Below are 16661 nucleotides of genomic sequence, written 5' to 3'. Positions count from 1 at the left end.
TGCCTCACCCTTTCATATATGACATGCACAGGGCTGGGCATTCTCCCGACTACGTAGCAGGTAAGCCAAGTAGCCCCGCTCTCCTTACATGTTCCTTTCCTCTTCTGGTGGCGGAGCTCCACACATATTTCGAATTATGCATGGATACACTAGGCTGCCAGCGATATGGACCCTACATACATTGGTTACTGCAATTTCTGGAGGGGAACGCTTCAGTTGTGTTCTATTTTATATCCTATTCCCCTTTGCTCGACCCTCCTCACCCAAACACATCTACCCCTGTTTATGCCACCCAGATGGGCCTGCCAGGGACGCTGCGGCTGCGCTCATCACACTTCTGTCTCCCAAGCTCGTCTCTATGCTCAAACGAATGGTTAAAATAATCAGTTACAATGTTAGGGGCCTAACTGCCCCCAATGGAGCACTTGTCACACCTCTCCATGCTTCAGGAATCGAAATGCAATATCTGCCTTATCTAAGAAACACATCTCCTTGGGCGGATTGGAAATTCTTGTGATCCTGTTGGTTCGATTGCTCGTATTTATCATCCGGCCTGGGGAAGCGGGTAAGGGTGGCGGTGCGTCTGGCCACACACCTCCTGGGAAAAGTCATTCAGACACAAGCAGAACTACCAAGGGACAGACTCCTGTTCCTGCGCATTGTGCGCAGAATTACACATTCACAGCAGCTAATATATACATTCAATATAAACACCAAGAGGCCTTCATCTTTATGCTGTGTGGCAGGTGATGGCCACCACTGAGGCAAAGGTTCTTTTAGAGCATTACTATACCTGGTCCTCGACGCACACTCAGATAGGTCAGTTCAAGGGATGGGACAGATGGGAGCCTTCACACAGGCAAGCCTTCAGCCGCTGGTAGATTTGGGGCTAACGGATGTGCAGCGAATGCATCACCCAGCCATGAGGGACTACATCGTCTTCTCAGTGGCACGCCAAACATACACCAGGATAGACTTCTTCCTCATGTCTCCATGCCTTTCTACACAATTATGGACATTGGGGTAGTCACCCTTTCAGATCACTCACTTGTCTACATCACACTCCACTTGCCAGGTTCCACACCTCAACACTGTACCTGGCGTCTCAACCACAAACTCCTAACCTACGAGTCCACCATATCCAAAATTCCTGATGCCATTCATAACTCCTTGTCACCAATGACACCCCTGATATTCCTGTAGCCTTGTTATGGGTCACCCTGAAGGCACTGGTTCAGGCCACTTTGTAGTTATTGGCCCCTGACTCAATGGGAACAGCAGAGACAAACTAACCTGCTTAGAGGGACGGGTAAGGTAGGTGGTGGAAGCATATAAACAATTAAGCTTCCATAAAATAAGGCATCAACTCCTGACAGCGTGCAAATAACTTAAGCCCATAGACACAGATAAGGCGGAATATGTCCTCCTGAATACTAAAACAAAACACTAAGCAGGGGTCAAAAAATTGGGATACTTGTTGGCTACGGGCCCAAGTCCTTAAACAAAGAGTGGCAGAAATAGAGGGAGTACAAGACAATACAGTATACCAGGAAGAGCAAATTGATTGGGAATCTATGCTACCCTACACACAGTGGAGGTCCATGAGCCTGGTGACTCCTACTTAGCGCAGGTCCTTTTGAACCGCATACCTCAAGACGATACTGCACAAATAGGAAGGGACATTCCTCCTAACAAGGTACTTCCGGTTATCAGTCGCCTGCAACCAGGCAAAGCACCTGGCAAAGATGGCTACACTGCTGGCTTCTACAAAATGTTTCCAGCTCCCCTAGCCGCTACCCATGCTCGCCTTTACAATTCATTTAGCACTACTGGCTCCCTTATGGACACTATGAGGGCAGCTAGCATTAAGGTGCACCCTAAACAGGGCAAAGATCCTGCACTCTGCTCATCGTACCAGTCAATCTCCCTGTTTTCACCAATATCTTGGCAGACCACCTTGCCTCGTATATGCAGAGTGTTGAAAACTCCAACCAGGCTTCAACCCATGAGGGACTGAAGCAACAATACCAAACACCTCTGCGATCTCCTTGACAAAATCCTAGAGCTCCTACATACCTGCTCTTCTACTACCCATCAATTCCAAAAAGGCATTTGATCGAGAGCACTGGCTATATCTTCAGTCAGTACTCAATAGGAAAGGTGTTGGGGAGCAGTTCTGCCGCTGCATCCAGTGCAGCTACAAGGACCCTGTGAGGCAGCCGAAGTTAATGGATTGGTGTTGCAAGCCTTCGAGGTGGCCCAAGGTACCTGACAGGCCTTCCCCAATCCCTGCTCCTTTTCGCCCTTTACATGGAGCCATTCGCATAGCAAATCCGCAGACACCCTAACATAACGGGCACAGCAATGGGGGGAAGGGAGCACAACTATGCGCCGTACGCTGTCGATGTCATGATAGCTCTCACAACCCAACTAACTCCTTGCCCCGCTGTGAGAATTGGAGAGCATCTGCGTTCAAAGTCAACCTCCAGAAATCTCAAGCACTTAATCTTACTATCTCAAAAGCTGACCAAATACAAGCTTGCACGCCTCTTCCTCCTTGCCTGTGCTACCCAACGGGTTGTGTACCTGGGCCTTCACATTCATTTCACATTGGCATGCACCGCAGAAAGTAACTATGCAGCACTTCCTTCTACAGCGTAGTTTGATCTCCTTTCATGGAAGAGCCACACCCTCTCTTGGCTGGGACGGCTTGTGGAAGGCTTATCTAGACCCAGCAGAGGGTGGTCTGGGCCTTTCCCACCTGACAAGATATTACCAAGCACCCAGCTTTGCTACCTGGTAGAGTGGCTTAGACCTTGTACGGAGAAGCACTGGTGCTTTACATATCAGGCAGTGGCAAAGATTAATGTCTGGAAAGTGTGGTGGTTGCCCAAACTCATTAGGCCACCTAGAGTCTATATTTCCCCTGTGATCAGAGCAACAATGGGAACCAGCAACAGACATCGATAATGGGGAACCCTGGCTTCCCCATTCTACCAAGGGAACCGCATTCGCACAGTGGCTGAATGCCAATTGCAAGATAATAAGAGACTTATTTGACCAGGATGGACTTTGCACAGATCCAACTTAATTAGGACATCATATGTTGCTATTCAACACTGGGCTACACAACCTCATTCACGCCTATCCGCCACCTGACACCTCATGCCATTCAATAAGTGGCTTCTCATCTGCCACAAGACAAAAGCCTTCTCTCTGACATTTACACTTTCTTCAATGCTCCACTATCTTCTGCCAAGTAGATGGCACAGCAACAATGGGAACTAGAATGCGAGCCCCCCTTTACCTTTAAAGATTGGTCAGACATACTACACCCAGCTTGTACTGCTGCATGCAGTGTTTCAGGCAAATAGATATTACTAAAAAATCACACACTACTGCAGCGGTGGGCTGCATGGTCGGGCGCTGTGATGGGGCGGCTTCTCCTGAGGCCGCCCTTCGGTACCTCAGGGGCACACCTTAGAGGGCAGAAGGCCCTGAGGAACCTTCCGCTGACGTCTTGCCCGACCCCGAAGCTCCTCTTGGAACGCCGGTGGACCACGAGAGGAAGGAGCCGCAGGGCTTTTTAAGGACCCCAGTCAGTGTCTGTGGTGGGACCCATCGGCCACGGAAGAAGACGTCGGTAGACCTGCTGAGGCCGGCATTGAGGACGCCGGGCACCAGGAGGAAGCATGCGTTAACTCCTGCCACACTCTGGAGAGCGTGGCCACACCAGGTATGGGGAGGAGAGGACCATAAAAGGGGGAGGGGGTAGAGGTCGGGATCGGTGTGTTGTTTTTTTTTCTCCCCGTTGGTTTGCTTTCTGTTTGTTTTGTGTTTTTCCCAGTTGCATAGCGTGAGGGATAATTTAAGAAAAGTGGGGTCCTGGAGTGAGTGCAGATGTGGCCAGCAATCCCAGATTACCGCGTTTTGCACCTGAAGCCTCTAACAGCGATATTTATGTTGTTTTGATCGGGTGATGGAATAAAACGCCCATATATGTTATACAACATTGGCAGAGAGATAGTGAAAACATTGAAGCCCCATTTTCTTCTAGCCAAATAGAGAGAGTAGATCCAAAACTAAAATCACAAAGGTCCAAAATTGAGAGAAAAATAGACGCTATCAGTTGACTTCCGTACCGCCTGACATCCCGAAGACCATCTGTTCAGTAGCCAGTCAGTTCCGTGCCACCCAAAAAGAAGACACAACACTGAAAAACACCTGGAACTTGGCTCTATCTCCACCAAGGCAGGCGGTAGGTCCTTCCTACCTATGCTACTTATTTTTACTTAATGTGAAATATTGGCATATTCTATACTAAGTGTCAATTTTAGCATGGTGCCGCTATATACTTTGATTGAAGTGGTGGTAGCATCCTTGTCTTAGCATGAGTGTGTATAAAATGTTAGAACTGTGGATATCATAGTGTGTTCAAAATCAATATATATATATTTTTTTAAGTGAAAGTATTTCTTTTTTGGTTCGTTAGTGTTAAGGGTTTTCTACCGGTTGTACTTTGGTTCTTTGGCAGGAATGCGTAAATTAAAGAGACATTTGTGTACTACTATTGTCCATGTTCAATGTGTAAATGGTAGTGGGCACAATATAAATGTCCCATTTATCATTTCATGTGTTGCAATGTGTACTAGGATGAGTAAATTATTATGAGTTGCATAGACAATGACTTTGTTGTCATTCTTATTGTTGTCATGCAGTGAGAAATCAAGGCTAGCATGTTATTATTAAATGTGTGAAGAGGTTGTATTTTTTCATATGTTCAGGGTGCTCCTGGTGTTTCCCTTAATTCTCCTTGTTCTACTAAATAATATTTTTAGGTTTTCAATGAAAAGGAACTGCACAGCCACTTCTTCCGGAACTCGGAGAACTAAATATTTTAGAATAGTTCATGTAGACTGTTATGTGCTTGATTCTATTAAGCCCTGTAGAAATTCCTAACATGAATTTTAGTTATGGCTGGAGCGTGACTGTGTTCCATTACACTTAACACCATCTTCTTTGGTGGTGGACTGCCATAGCAAGCATTAGAGTAATATTTAGTGCATTATCTTTCCATATGTGTTTTTGTTCAATAGATGTATCCACTGTAACTTTATAGTAGTTTCCACTTTTGTGATTTAATAGTTGATACAGTTTCCAATATTCTACTGTTAGGTTACACAATTATTAAAATGTTACTTTTATGTCTATCATATGTTATTAAAATATTTAGCATTTTCACAACGTTTTACAGCATTTAGCCCAATTTGTTTATTTTTTTATTCAGGTTGTTTGGATTTGTACTTTTTGAAGGGCTGTTAATTTTTCTTTTTGGTTATTCTTTTTTAATTGTACTGTTGCAAGAGTAATGGTCTAGTCACTGATGTTTCTTTGTTGTTTGTACATTCCTATTAACTATTTCGAACAAACATGGTTTGTTATTAATTATTTTAGTGGTGATGCTTTCTTTATTTTTTATACTTATATTTGCTATGTCTTTGTTGTACTATGATTTCAAAATATTTTTGTGGATTGGGCTTCTTTTTGGTTTGTTTGGTGAAGATTTTAGGCTGTCTTGGGTCCTATGTTTTGAAGAAATAATTTTTTTAAATAACTGTCACTAATTTATGTGTGTTATAATATTCAAATTATTTTCATATTTTGTGTTCCTGATAGCCACTCTGTAGTTATAGTACTGATTTCCAGATTTAGAAATTCCTCTGACTTTTTTGAAGTTGAAAGCGACGTAGCGTCAAAGTTTAACAGATGTAGATGAAATTAGGCAGGAATATTGATAATGGGGGAGAAAGGGTAATTTGTGGTATAATCTGTAAATTGGTCAAGTACTGTTAAAGTTATAAGAGACAAAACAATCACATATTGTACTGCGGTAATTTCGCAGTATACTGCGGGAAAAGCTGATCTCAAGACAGTATATCATTGGCTAATGGCTGCCTTTAAAAAATGAAAAGGCAGCCATGTAGTTTTTTGGCTGTATGACACACTTTGTCTGTCTTCTGCGTTACGACCTCAGGTATAGGTAAGTAGAGGGTTTTATTGCTGTTCCCAATCTACTTCAATCAAGTGGTAATAGTTAGGGAAATGCAATCATATTTTTCTATATATATTTTTTAAAAAGTTTATGGAGTATGGCACTAGTACCTACAAAGTACCTACAACTATGGCAGGCTCACTCGGCTAACAGAGCAGAGACAACTGGCCCACAAAACAATGCATGACCCCTTTTGAAACTATTACAGTTATTTTACTCCCTGGTCATTAAAGGTATTGTGCTTAATGTAGGAGGCTGGCCTGGTTTGTAGTGAGTACCATGGGTACTTACACCAGGTCCAGTTATCCCTTATTAGTGAAATACAGTAGTGTTCTAGCAGCTTAGGCTGATAGAGGTAGCTATAGCAGAGCAGTTTAGGCTGAACTAGGAGACATGCAAAGCTCCTGCAATACCACTTATAATTACACAGTACTTATACACAAGTAAAGACAATACTCAGTGTTACCAAAAATAAAGGTAGTTTATTTGGGTGACACAAGGCCAAAAATATCTTAGAGACAATACTCCTTCTGGCTGTAAGTATTTTACACAATATATACACTGGTAACCAAAATCAGGTAAGTAAACAGTCATAGAATAGTGCAAACAGTAGAAAATACAATAGATTGCAATAGGCCTAGGTGCAACACAAACCATATACTAAAATAGTGGAATGCGAATGTCTAATTCGTCCCTAGGCAAGTGTAGTGGTTAGAGGGGCGCTGGGAGTGTAAGAAAACACCAAAGGTAAGTAAAGTACCCCACCCCAGAGCCCAGGAAAGCAGGAGTCACGTATAGCAAGTTTCCTCAGAACACACTACAAGTCATGATGAAGAATTATGCAAAGGGTCCATGAACCCACCAAACTTGCTTGTTGCAGTACCACATAGCTGGAGCGTTGTCCATGAGCACCTGCACTATCTTTCCATTGAAAGAGGGAAGAAATGCTTTCAATGCCAGTTGGATGGCTCAGAGTGCCAACAAGTTGATGTGGAGTCCAGATTTAACCAGAGACCAGAGTCCTCTAATCTCCCCTTCTCCCAGATGGCACCCCATCCCAGAAGTGACACATCTGTCACCACTATGAAATCTGGTTAGGAAAGAGAGAGGAATTTGCCTTTGACCCAATCATGATTTGTCAACCACCACTACAGGTCTTTGCACTTCCCTCTGAGATCTGGACCATGTTGAAGAGATTCCCCTTTTGCTGCGCCCACTGGAACTTCAGGTCCCACTGCAATGCTCTCAAATGACATCTGGCATGATTCACCAGCAGGATGTAGGAGGCCATGATTCTCAGCAGCCTCAGAGTCATTCACACTGAAATCCAGTACAGAGGCTGAAACATCGCTATCATAGCCTGAATATCCTGGACTTGCTGCTGGGGAGGATAAGCCCCAAACTGCACTGTGTCCAGAAGAGCTCCGATCAAAGGAAGAGTCTGAGAGGGAGTCAAGTGTGACTTTGGTACACTTATAGTGAAACCAGGTAAATGCAGGAGGTCTGTCGTAGTCTGGAGGTGGGAGACGACAGCCTGGGGTAAGCCAGCCATCAACAGTCAGCGATATAGGGGAAGACTGACACTACTAACCTCCACAGATGAGCGGCGACCACCGCCATCACCTTGGTGTACACCCAAGGAGTGGTGGAAAGGTCAAAGGGGAGCACAGTGAAGTGAAAGTACTTGTGGCCTACCTTGAACATAAATAACACCTGTGGGCAGGCAGGATGGGTATGTGTAAATACACAACTTATCTCCTTGGTTTGGGAAGACAAGACCTGAGCCTAAGCAAGCATCTTGAATCTCTCCTTCTTGAGGAAGAGATTGAGGGTTCAGAGGTCTAGAATAGTTCTTTTCAGGTATCAGAAAGTAGAGGGAATAGCAACCACTGCCTACTTCTGATATTGTAACCATCTGTATGGCTCCCTTGGCCAAGAGAGCCGCAACTTCCTCTTGGAATAAGGACAGATGATCCTCCGTCAGCTGTCTTGTGTTGGTGGTATATGGGGAGGGGAGAATACGAAGGAGAGGGAGTAGCCCCTCCGAATGATTTGCAGGACCCACCTGACTGATGTAATAGACTGCCGTTGGGGAAGATGAAGACATATTCTCCTGCCAACTGGACAGCCATTGAGTCTCTATCAGGAGACTAGGAAGGCTTAGAGGCTGCAGCTGCCAGGGGGTTGGTGGTGGACGACCTCTGACTACCTGATCCATGGGCGGTGATACACCATGCCCACGCATAGCTTAGGGAGCCTGCACAGGATGGCGGCTGTCATGGAGTTGGTGTGGTGGTGCACCCCTTCTGTAGCCATGAAAGGCCCAAGGACTTGGCTCTGAGTGGAAGAAACCATTTTCTTTCCCAAGGTGTTCAGTCTTTTAGAATCCCTGTCTGTAGGAACGGAAGGGAACGCACCATGGTAGTTGAGGCTTGTCAAGCTCTGAGGGGTGGGTTGTTAGGTAACGAAACCTGGATTACGGGCGATGGCAGCGGGCAATTGTCCTGTTCACAAGAGCCCCTGTGCTCGGCTTGGACCAGGTTCCCAGCAGGACATTAGTCAGTGCTTAGATGAAGGGGAGCAAGGGTTCTGCCTCAGGCTGAAGAACTTCTGTCAAAAGATTAGTCTTGACGGCCACAGAGGGGAGTTTGAGGTGAAGGACCTCTGCTGCCGGCTTCACCACCATTGCATATGCTGCTATCTCCTCCTTAGCCCCTTTAGGGGTAGAAAGCAAACCAGTATCTGGAGATGTGCCCAGTCCACTGGCATCACCAAGGTTTGCATACCAGTCCATAGATTACTCCAACTGGCATTTCAAAAGATCCAGTGACCCCTCCCATATGCCTGGCTACTCAGAAAAAAGCTCAGGCAACAACATAGGACCAATGGGCCGGAGTTGGCGTCGAATGATGCTGTTCTGACTCAGATTTGTCAGGGATTAGAATGGTGCCGGTGCCGTCTGTGGGCACCGGCAGATCCAGGAACATCGGGACTGGTTGCAGCACCGGTGAAGGTTGCGTTGGCATGACTGGTGCAGGTCCGGATCTATGATCGGATCCATGAGACCCCATCAAAGCTGAGCCCAGAGCCGTCAGCAGTGAACCTGATGGGGTCTCCACAGACCCTTCAGAACCAGAAGGCACTCTGGAGAAGTCATCCCACTCAAATACTTGGAGCATGGCCTCGTAAAACTTTCTCACCTGAGCGGTGGTTACTCTAATTCCTGCAAATGCAGGGAGGTGCAGAGATGACCTCGCAACGGCTTCGCAGAACTGTGCCTGGAGTGCCGATGTTCTGAAGTCGTCATGTCAGCCAACGGACAAGAAGAAGTCGAGGCACGCTTCAACTTCTTGCACTTCGTGTGCCTCTTCCTCGAGTGTCTCAATGACTTGGAATGGAACAAATAGGACTTGGGGCTCCTGGACCACTTCTGTGACCTTCTCCTCTATCGGGACTGTGACCTCTGAGGAGTTACGCTAAGTGGCTTTGTCTGCTGGGCCACAAGCCGCTTTAGGGACCACTCCCTCAAAGCCTTCGGAGCCATGGCCCGGCAATCCGAGCATGACTTAGAATCGTGGTTGGGCCTGAGGCATCAAGAACAGACCAGATAAGGGTCTGTTACTGACACAGTGCAGTAACAGGCGGCACATGGCTTAAAGCCTGCCTTCCTTGAAGACATCCTCAACAGACTTTGAAAAACACTTGACAAAACCTAGAAAACATTTGTCAAAAAATGACATAGGGGTAGCTTATCTCTGGATCTGGGCTCAGGGCATCAAAAGAAAAGAACTGGCATCCATGTGCCGAGGTGGCGTATATGTATGTGACCGTCACTTCGGGCACCAAGAACGCCGCTGAGGATGCGCAGAACTGAATGAATCCACCTGAAGGCGCACAGGGGTACTACTTAAAAATCTTCCAGATCCAGTCTGACGCCTGGGATATTCAAAGGTAAGGCATCTGCAGCTAGATGTCTCTACCAGATATATGGCAGCCCAAACCTTCTTTGCAGAACTTTATGAATGTCAGGGCCACAAGAATTATGCAGCATGGGGGACAAAATTATGCAGCAAAATTATATAAATTATGCTGCAAAAAACTAAATTATGAGGACATTATTTGGTTGTAGTATTTTCATCTATTTAAGCTCGAAGCTATTTATTTTCAAATTGTGTGGATTATAAAAATTATTTGATAAATTACGTTATAAATGCTCAAATGTATAGTTAGGCAGCAAGAGAATGGCAAAAATCCACTTGGCCCTCATCACTCTCCATTATTTTATCAAAAATGTATTAATGAAAGATAAAAAACCTTAACATTTTAATTCGAATCAGTGTCCATTATTAAGGAAAACAGCTTTTTCAGTAAACTACTGCAAAATAAACATGTTATACAAAAAATACATACTGGATAAAAGTGTGATATGGTCCAATATTGACATCTCAGTGTTCTGATGACATTTGCAAATCACTCTGCCTGTGGCCTTGTGGTTTATGATGTCACCAGAACCCCTTGACATTACTAGATCATATTACATAGTTACCAGTTATGTATCCTTTATGCTGTGGCAGAGAAAAGAAATGTGGCCCAATAATTTGTTTTATTTAGAGCAATTGTACAAATGCATATATATTTACACATTTATTAGTACAGTACAAAGGTCAAATATGAGTTCATTACCACAGTACAGCAAAATTAAAAAACTAAGAACACTTTTTACTACCTCAAAGATTGCATGTAAAAATTACTTTAGACAGAGAACAGCTCTCCACATAGTCGCAAAGTCTTGAAGTTCCCCCTCTTATGAGTCATGGCCCTCCTCATACTCAACAAATGTTCTGAGCATCTGCGTATATACTATATTATATATATATATATATATATATATATATATATATATATATATATATACACACACAGACACACACAATATATATTTATGCCATGGCACTGAACATAAATGTGGCCCATAACATTATTTAGCACAACTGTATTAATAAACACATATTTACACATTTATTATTCCATTCCAAAGGGCAAATTGCAGTTTACAAGTGATTAGTAGATGGAAATAATTCTCCTAAAGGTCACCTGGACTCTCCAATGTGATTTTTCCCTACTGTGCAATGTTGCATTGTATATCATGTACATGCTCTAAAGTACCTTGCATCCCCGCCATGCACAATGGGGGAGCCCACTCTGGAGCTGCTGCAATCACTTTGTTTTTATTTTGGTGACCTAGTCTCACTCCGGTCACCCACCAGCTTTGCTTTTTTTTTTATTTTTTTAAAGAAATGGCAGCATGGGTCGGGTGGCCCACTCCCTTGCTGGTGGAATCTCTTTTTTTAAATTTTGGTGCCCTGGTCCCACCAGGGGCACCCACCGGCTTTATTTATATTTTTTAGGACATGCCATCACAGTGAGCTCACTGCCACACTGCTGTGAGTCTCCCTACCTGCCTGCATTTACTTGGTGGCAAACGGGAAGCCAACAGCTTTCTGTTCCCTGTTCTCCCGCTATCCTTTTTATGGGGAGAGGGAGTGCACACGGGGAGGGGGGATGTTGGGGGTTGTAAAAAAATGTTTTGGCCCAAGTAGCAGGATGTCCCTGCCCTGCTCCCACCTATGAGGAGGGGGCAGGGTAGGGATATCCTGCTACTTGAGCCAAAACATGTTTTTTCATTGTGTAATGTTTTTTCACTTTTTTTCTAGATTAGGAGACTGAGGGGCACATGTACGAACCATTTTTCCTATCGCAAGCAGCCTGATTTGCAGAATGGGACCGTTTGCGACAGGGGAAAACATTTTGGTATGTACAGAGCCTATTTTGCGATTCAGTAATCTATTTACCGAATCGCAAAATAGGTTTGCGAGTCGCAATTAGAAAGGGGTGTTCCCTTCCTAATTGTGAGTCGAAGCGATGTAGCATTATTTTGTGACCGTGAATGCGGTGACAAAACAATCACAGTTAGCACCAATTTCAAACTGGTGCTAACCCATTCGCACACAGGAAGGTGTCCCCATGTGACCCCTTCCCCTTTGTGAATGGCAGCGAAAATATTTTTTCAGAGCAGGCAGTGGTCCCACGGACCACTGCCTGCTCTTAAAAATTTAAAAGAAAACTTTTCTTTTTTGTTTTTGAAATGCATCTCGTTTTCCTGTAAGAAAATGGGCTGATTTAAAAAAAACTAAAAAAAACTGCTTTATTTAAAAGCAGTCACAGACATGGTGGTCTACTGTCTCCAGCAGGCCACCATCCCTGTGAGGGCGACCATTCCCAATGGAGTGGCAAATTGCGACCTACCTCATGAATATTCACTGTAAAGTACACTGTTGTACATAAGGTTTTGCGACTCGCAAACAAGTCGCAAAACTCGGGGTCGTACATCTGGTCCTGAGTCTCTGAGTCCTAAGAACGCTGCTGCCACATCTTTATCAATTTGGTGGCAGCCCATCAGATCTTATCTAGAGATCTGTTGGATCTGCAGATCCTCCATGACATTAAATATAAAAAGTTTTTTTTGTCATAATTTCTCAAAAACTGCTTAACAGATTTACACCAAATCACAAAGCGCATGCTTTCAAGACCAAGATCTAGATTTCTCTCTAATTTGGTTTAATTCCATACAGCAGTTTTGGTGGTTTCACTGTTCAACTTTCCTATGGGAAAATAAATGGGAAAATGCATTCCCTGCCCTCCCAACTTTTCCTTGGCCTCGCTTCCCATATCACCTCAAAACTTTCCATGAAAGAGCTGACGTGGATGAGATTTTTTCAAAAACAATTTGTGAGGGTTCATGAAAAAGTGCCAGCTATAAGCAAACCAAAAAATGCTTTTCCTATGGAAATGTAGTCCTAACTATAACTACCCAGTGGAGATTTATTTTCAAAATTGCATAAATGGTGTGACAAAGTTATTAGAAGAAAAAATCTGAGGAATTCCTATCTCTGGGAATCCTAACTATAACTAAACTATAACAAAAGAGTGGCTACCCAATATATATTTAATTTACTTAATGGTGGTAGCCTTTCTTTAGTTATAGTTAGGATTCCCAGAGAGTGGCATTCCTCAGATTTTTGCTGCTAATAACTTTGTCACCATTGTCACAAAACTCTGCAGACATTCATATTTTTCACTTGCGCGATGATGTAGATTTTCATAGTGATTAGTTAAGGGGGTGCAAAGAAAAAAAGGGGGTGCCAAAACACGTTTTTTCCACCAATTAATTTCCCTAGGCTTTTTACTCAATTGTAGTGACAAAATGGTTGAACAGATTTACATGAAATTTGGCAGGAATGTAGATTATGGTGTGGAAAGGGTCCACAAGACAGTTTTGCGAAGTGTATTAAAAAGCTGGCACCTACCCGAGACAGCAATGGAGCATCTGTTCCACCAAGGAGAAAGAAAGCTTTTCTTAGGTCAGTAAATCTTCCCTTGAGTTCTGTTTCCACAATGGATTTTTCTAAAGATCCTGAAATACAAGAGACTAATTTATCACCAGCTTTTCTCCAGTGCATTAACATCCACTGCAGTAGTATTTGAATATATTAGTTTTAAGTTGTATGTGCAAACAGACAATAATAAACCACAGCAGGTAACCATACATCTTCATTTGAATAAATCCACAGTTTTACTACGTAAAATCAGCACGCCAAGTCAGTCAAGGAACTGTGAATTCAAAACGCTCTTCTCACGCTAACTGACTGACAGTATATCACTTTTCTATGTTATTACAAGGAAAACAATTTCATAATTTATCCACTCTATTAGTAGCATAATTTGATGATCTTAGGAGTTTATGTGGGTAATAAAAGGAGAATTATGCTCGACAACTGGGTTTGAGGCACATGGGAATTAGGCCTCATCAGGCCATTATGCAATAAGAAGCTAAGACTTCAACACATGGAGGAATTGCAAAGTCTTCTAAATTACAAAGTAGAGAGGTTATACTGGGTCGCACCCTTGGTATGTAACGATCACCACCAAAATGTTTGTAGCTGATTTTGTATAAAGAGAAGGGATAGAGGGAAGTACTGTGTAAGATTATAGTAAGTTTGTTACGCAGGAAGGCTTTTCAGAAGTAGTCCCTGATACAACTATTCACCAATTTAGCTACTAGATACAGTCTTAAATTACGATCTGTGATTGGCAACCAGTAGATTTGTGTGGTTGTGATCATATGCTAAATTTGAATCAGTCACCGTGGATCTTGATTTTCCAGAGCATGGACGGTGACTTCCTTGGCAGTCCTGCTAAGTCGGCAATTCAGCCAACACGAATCAGGGCAATTCATTTTGAAATAATTGGAGTAGGAGACGGACATTGTGTAACAAAGGTATATTTTGGTGACTTTCTTCACTTGAAATTCAAAAGACAGATAGCTATTGTGATTCTATCCTAATAGTCTCACTGGAGTTACTGCTGCTGACTCCAGTGGCCTTCTGTGTGAAGATGAGGTGCACATCAGTAGCCAATTGACAAGGTTTCTAAAGCCAGGTGCAGGACGAAGAGTCAAGAATGTGTCTCCTTAGAGTCCAACGTCTGATATGCCTGCACCTCCTACTCTGCTCCTACCTCGCAACAGCTCTCGATGCGGATCTTGGGTGCAGGGTAGGCTTTTCTCAGTTGAGGGGTTGAAAGGCTTATTAGGATTCTGCATTCTTAAACTTTCAACTAAGTCTACAGTTGCCAACAGCATTATCCTGTAAAGCCAAAAAAGACCCAGCACCTATTTCCCAAACTATGTGTTCTTCTGCTTTGTTATTGACTTGGGGTGTTGCTGAACTGAGGGTGCATGTTGGCCGATCTGCATGGAGTGAGAGAAGTCCTGCACACCATGCAGTCACAGTCCATTTTAGGAAAGATCTCTTCAAACCATGCACTAGTGACATTACTTATAGAGTTCCATAATGTGAAGGTTGATATGTGAACAAGTGAGGCTCATACTAAGACAGGCCAAGAGAGTGTTGTCTGTTTGCCCATTACTTGACCAAAAAATGGCAGTAGTCTTTATTACTCTTTCACTCAGTCCTATCACAAAAGTTTCACATGGGCAGAAATACTTAAAAGAAAAGCACTTTAAAAAGCTACTTATGTTCAGTAACAATATCTCTGGTAGATACATAATCTTCTGGCAGCCTGCTCACCTTTAGAACAATCCCCAGGCGTAAGACAGGTCTAGAAAAGCTTCTACCCTAGAAGTAGTTCTCTAGAGCCACCAGGTGGTTGCATGCGGTTCCAGCTGCGACTCTGCCCATTGAACGTGACACTACTAATGTATGACAGGTGCCAGCCTATATGCAAAAGTCCGTTTTCCACAGCCCCAGCAAGGTGTGTGGAGAGAAGTCAAGACAGCATCAACAACAGCAACAACAATGGGACATAAAACTTTGCATATCTTGAGATCTCATTATGTATGGGAGAAACAAATCAAACTTCCACAGGAGCAGATGTCTTTTACCCAACTCCCTCAAACAGATGCGTGCTCAGATTTTAACTGATTATCTGAACCCTGCATCCGCTAGGAGAAAAGGGGTCAGGTCTAGCGTGACCTTAGACAGGCAGGTAAGTCTGTTCAAAGAGCCAGGTCTTTAGCTTCTTGCTAAACTCAAGAATTGAAGAGGCTCCACTGTGTAATGGTAGATCGTTCCAGGCTTTAGGGGTGATGCAGGAGAAAGCCCAACACCAGTTCGTTTTTTTGGGATCAGAGGGATGTGTGCAAGTAGAGGTGTCTAGTTAGTTTGCAAAATACGATTTTCCTGTTGAGGTAGGCTTAGCCTGTTTGTGGAGGTCTTTGAAGGTGTGTGTGAAAAGTATGAACTGGGGTCATTGTGTGTAATAAGTCAGTGGAACTCTCCGAGGTGCTGTGTGATGTGTTTGTGAAGTGGTAGGTAGATGATTCTGGCTGCAGTGTTCTGAATGATTTGAAGAACGCTGGTGATTTAATTGCACATCCCAGCATAAAAGGTGTTCTCATAGTCCAACTTGCTTGTGACTAAGAAGTGTGTGACGGTTTTGCAAGGAGCTGGTCTGAAGCCATTTGAAGATTATTCTCAGCATTTTCAGGGTGTGGAAGCAGAAAGCTGTGATGGCATTGAGCTGAGTGGGCATGTTTAGTTGGTTGTCAATGACATTCCAGAGGTTGTTGGCATGTGTGGTGTAGGTGGTTGTAGGTTTGAGTTCATATGTCTACCAGATGGAGTCCCAGGGTGAAGGGTTCTTCCAGGAAGATCATGACTTTTGTTGCTGTTATATTTAAGAGAGTTGGTCTTCATACAGCCAGGGAACTTGGTCTGTATGTTGGGAGTTTTGACCGGGAGGGAGAGCTTAGAGTCATCGGCGTGGGAACGGACATCAATGTTGTGGATGCGAATGACTCTTGCGAGTGGAATAATGTAAGCAACAAAGAGGGCCAGGCTCAGTGAGGATAACTGTGGTACTCCAGATAGGACGTCGTGGGTGTCTGAAGATTATGAGGACAGGCTTATTTACTATTTCCTTCTAGTCAGGAAGAAGCATATCCATGGAAGAGCAGGTCCCTGGGTTCCAATATCATGCGGTCGTCAGATGAGGATGTGGTTGGACACTGTTAAATTACATCTGGAGG

At 43.8% G+C, this 16661-nt stretch overlaps 1 protein-coding gene across 4 annotated transcripts in view; it reads right to left on the bottom strand.

The window, feature by feature from the left end:
- Positions 1-16661, bottom strand: part of NUDT13 (nudix hydrolase 13) — a 582976-nt gene that overhangs the window by 292704 nt on the left and 273611 nt on the right. For all 4 annotated transcript variants that reach the window (XM_069240400.1, XM_069240401.1, XM_069240402.1 and 1 more), the window contains one exon: positions 13420-13526. In XM_069240400.1, the coding sequence (XP_069096501.1) occupies positions 13420-13526 (107 nt within the window). The remainder of the gene's footprint in view (positions 1-13419; positions 13527-16661) is intronic.

This window comes from Pleurodeles waltl, chromosome 6 (assembly GCF_031143425.1).
Source record: "Pleurodeles waltl isolate 20211129_DDA chromosome 6, aPleWal1.hap1.20221129, whole genome shotgun sequence".
NCBI lineage: Eukaryota > Metazoa > Chordata > Amphibia > Caudata > Salamandridae > Pleurodeles > Pleurodeles waltl.
This window is presented reverse-complemented; position numbering and strand designations above follow the sequence as displayed.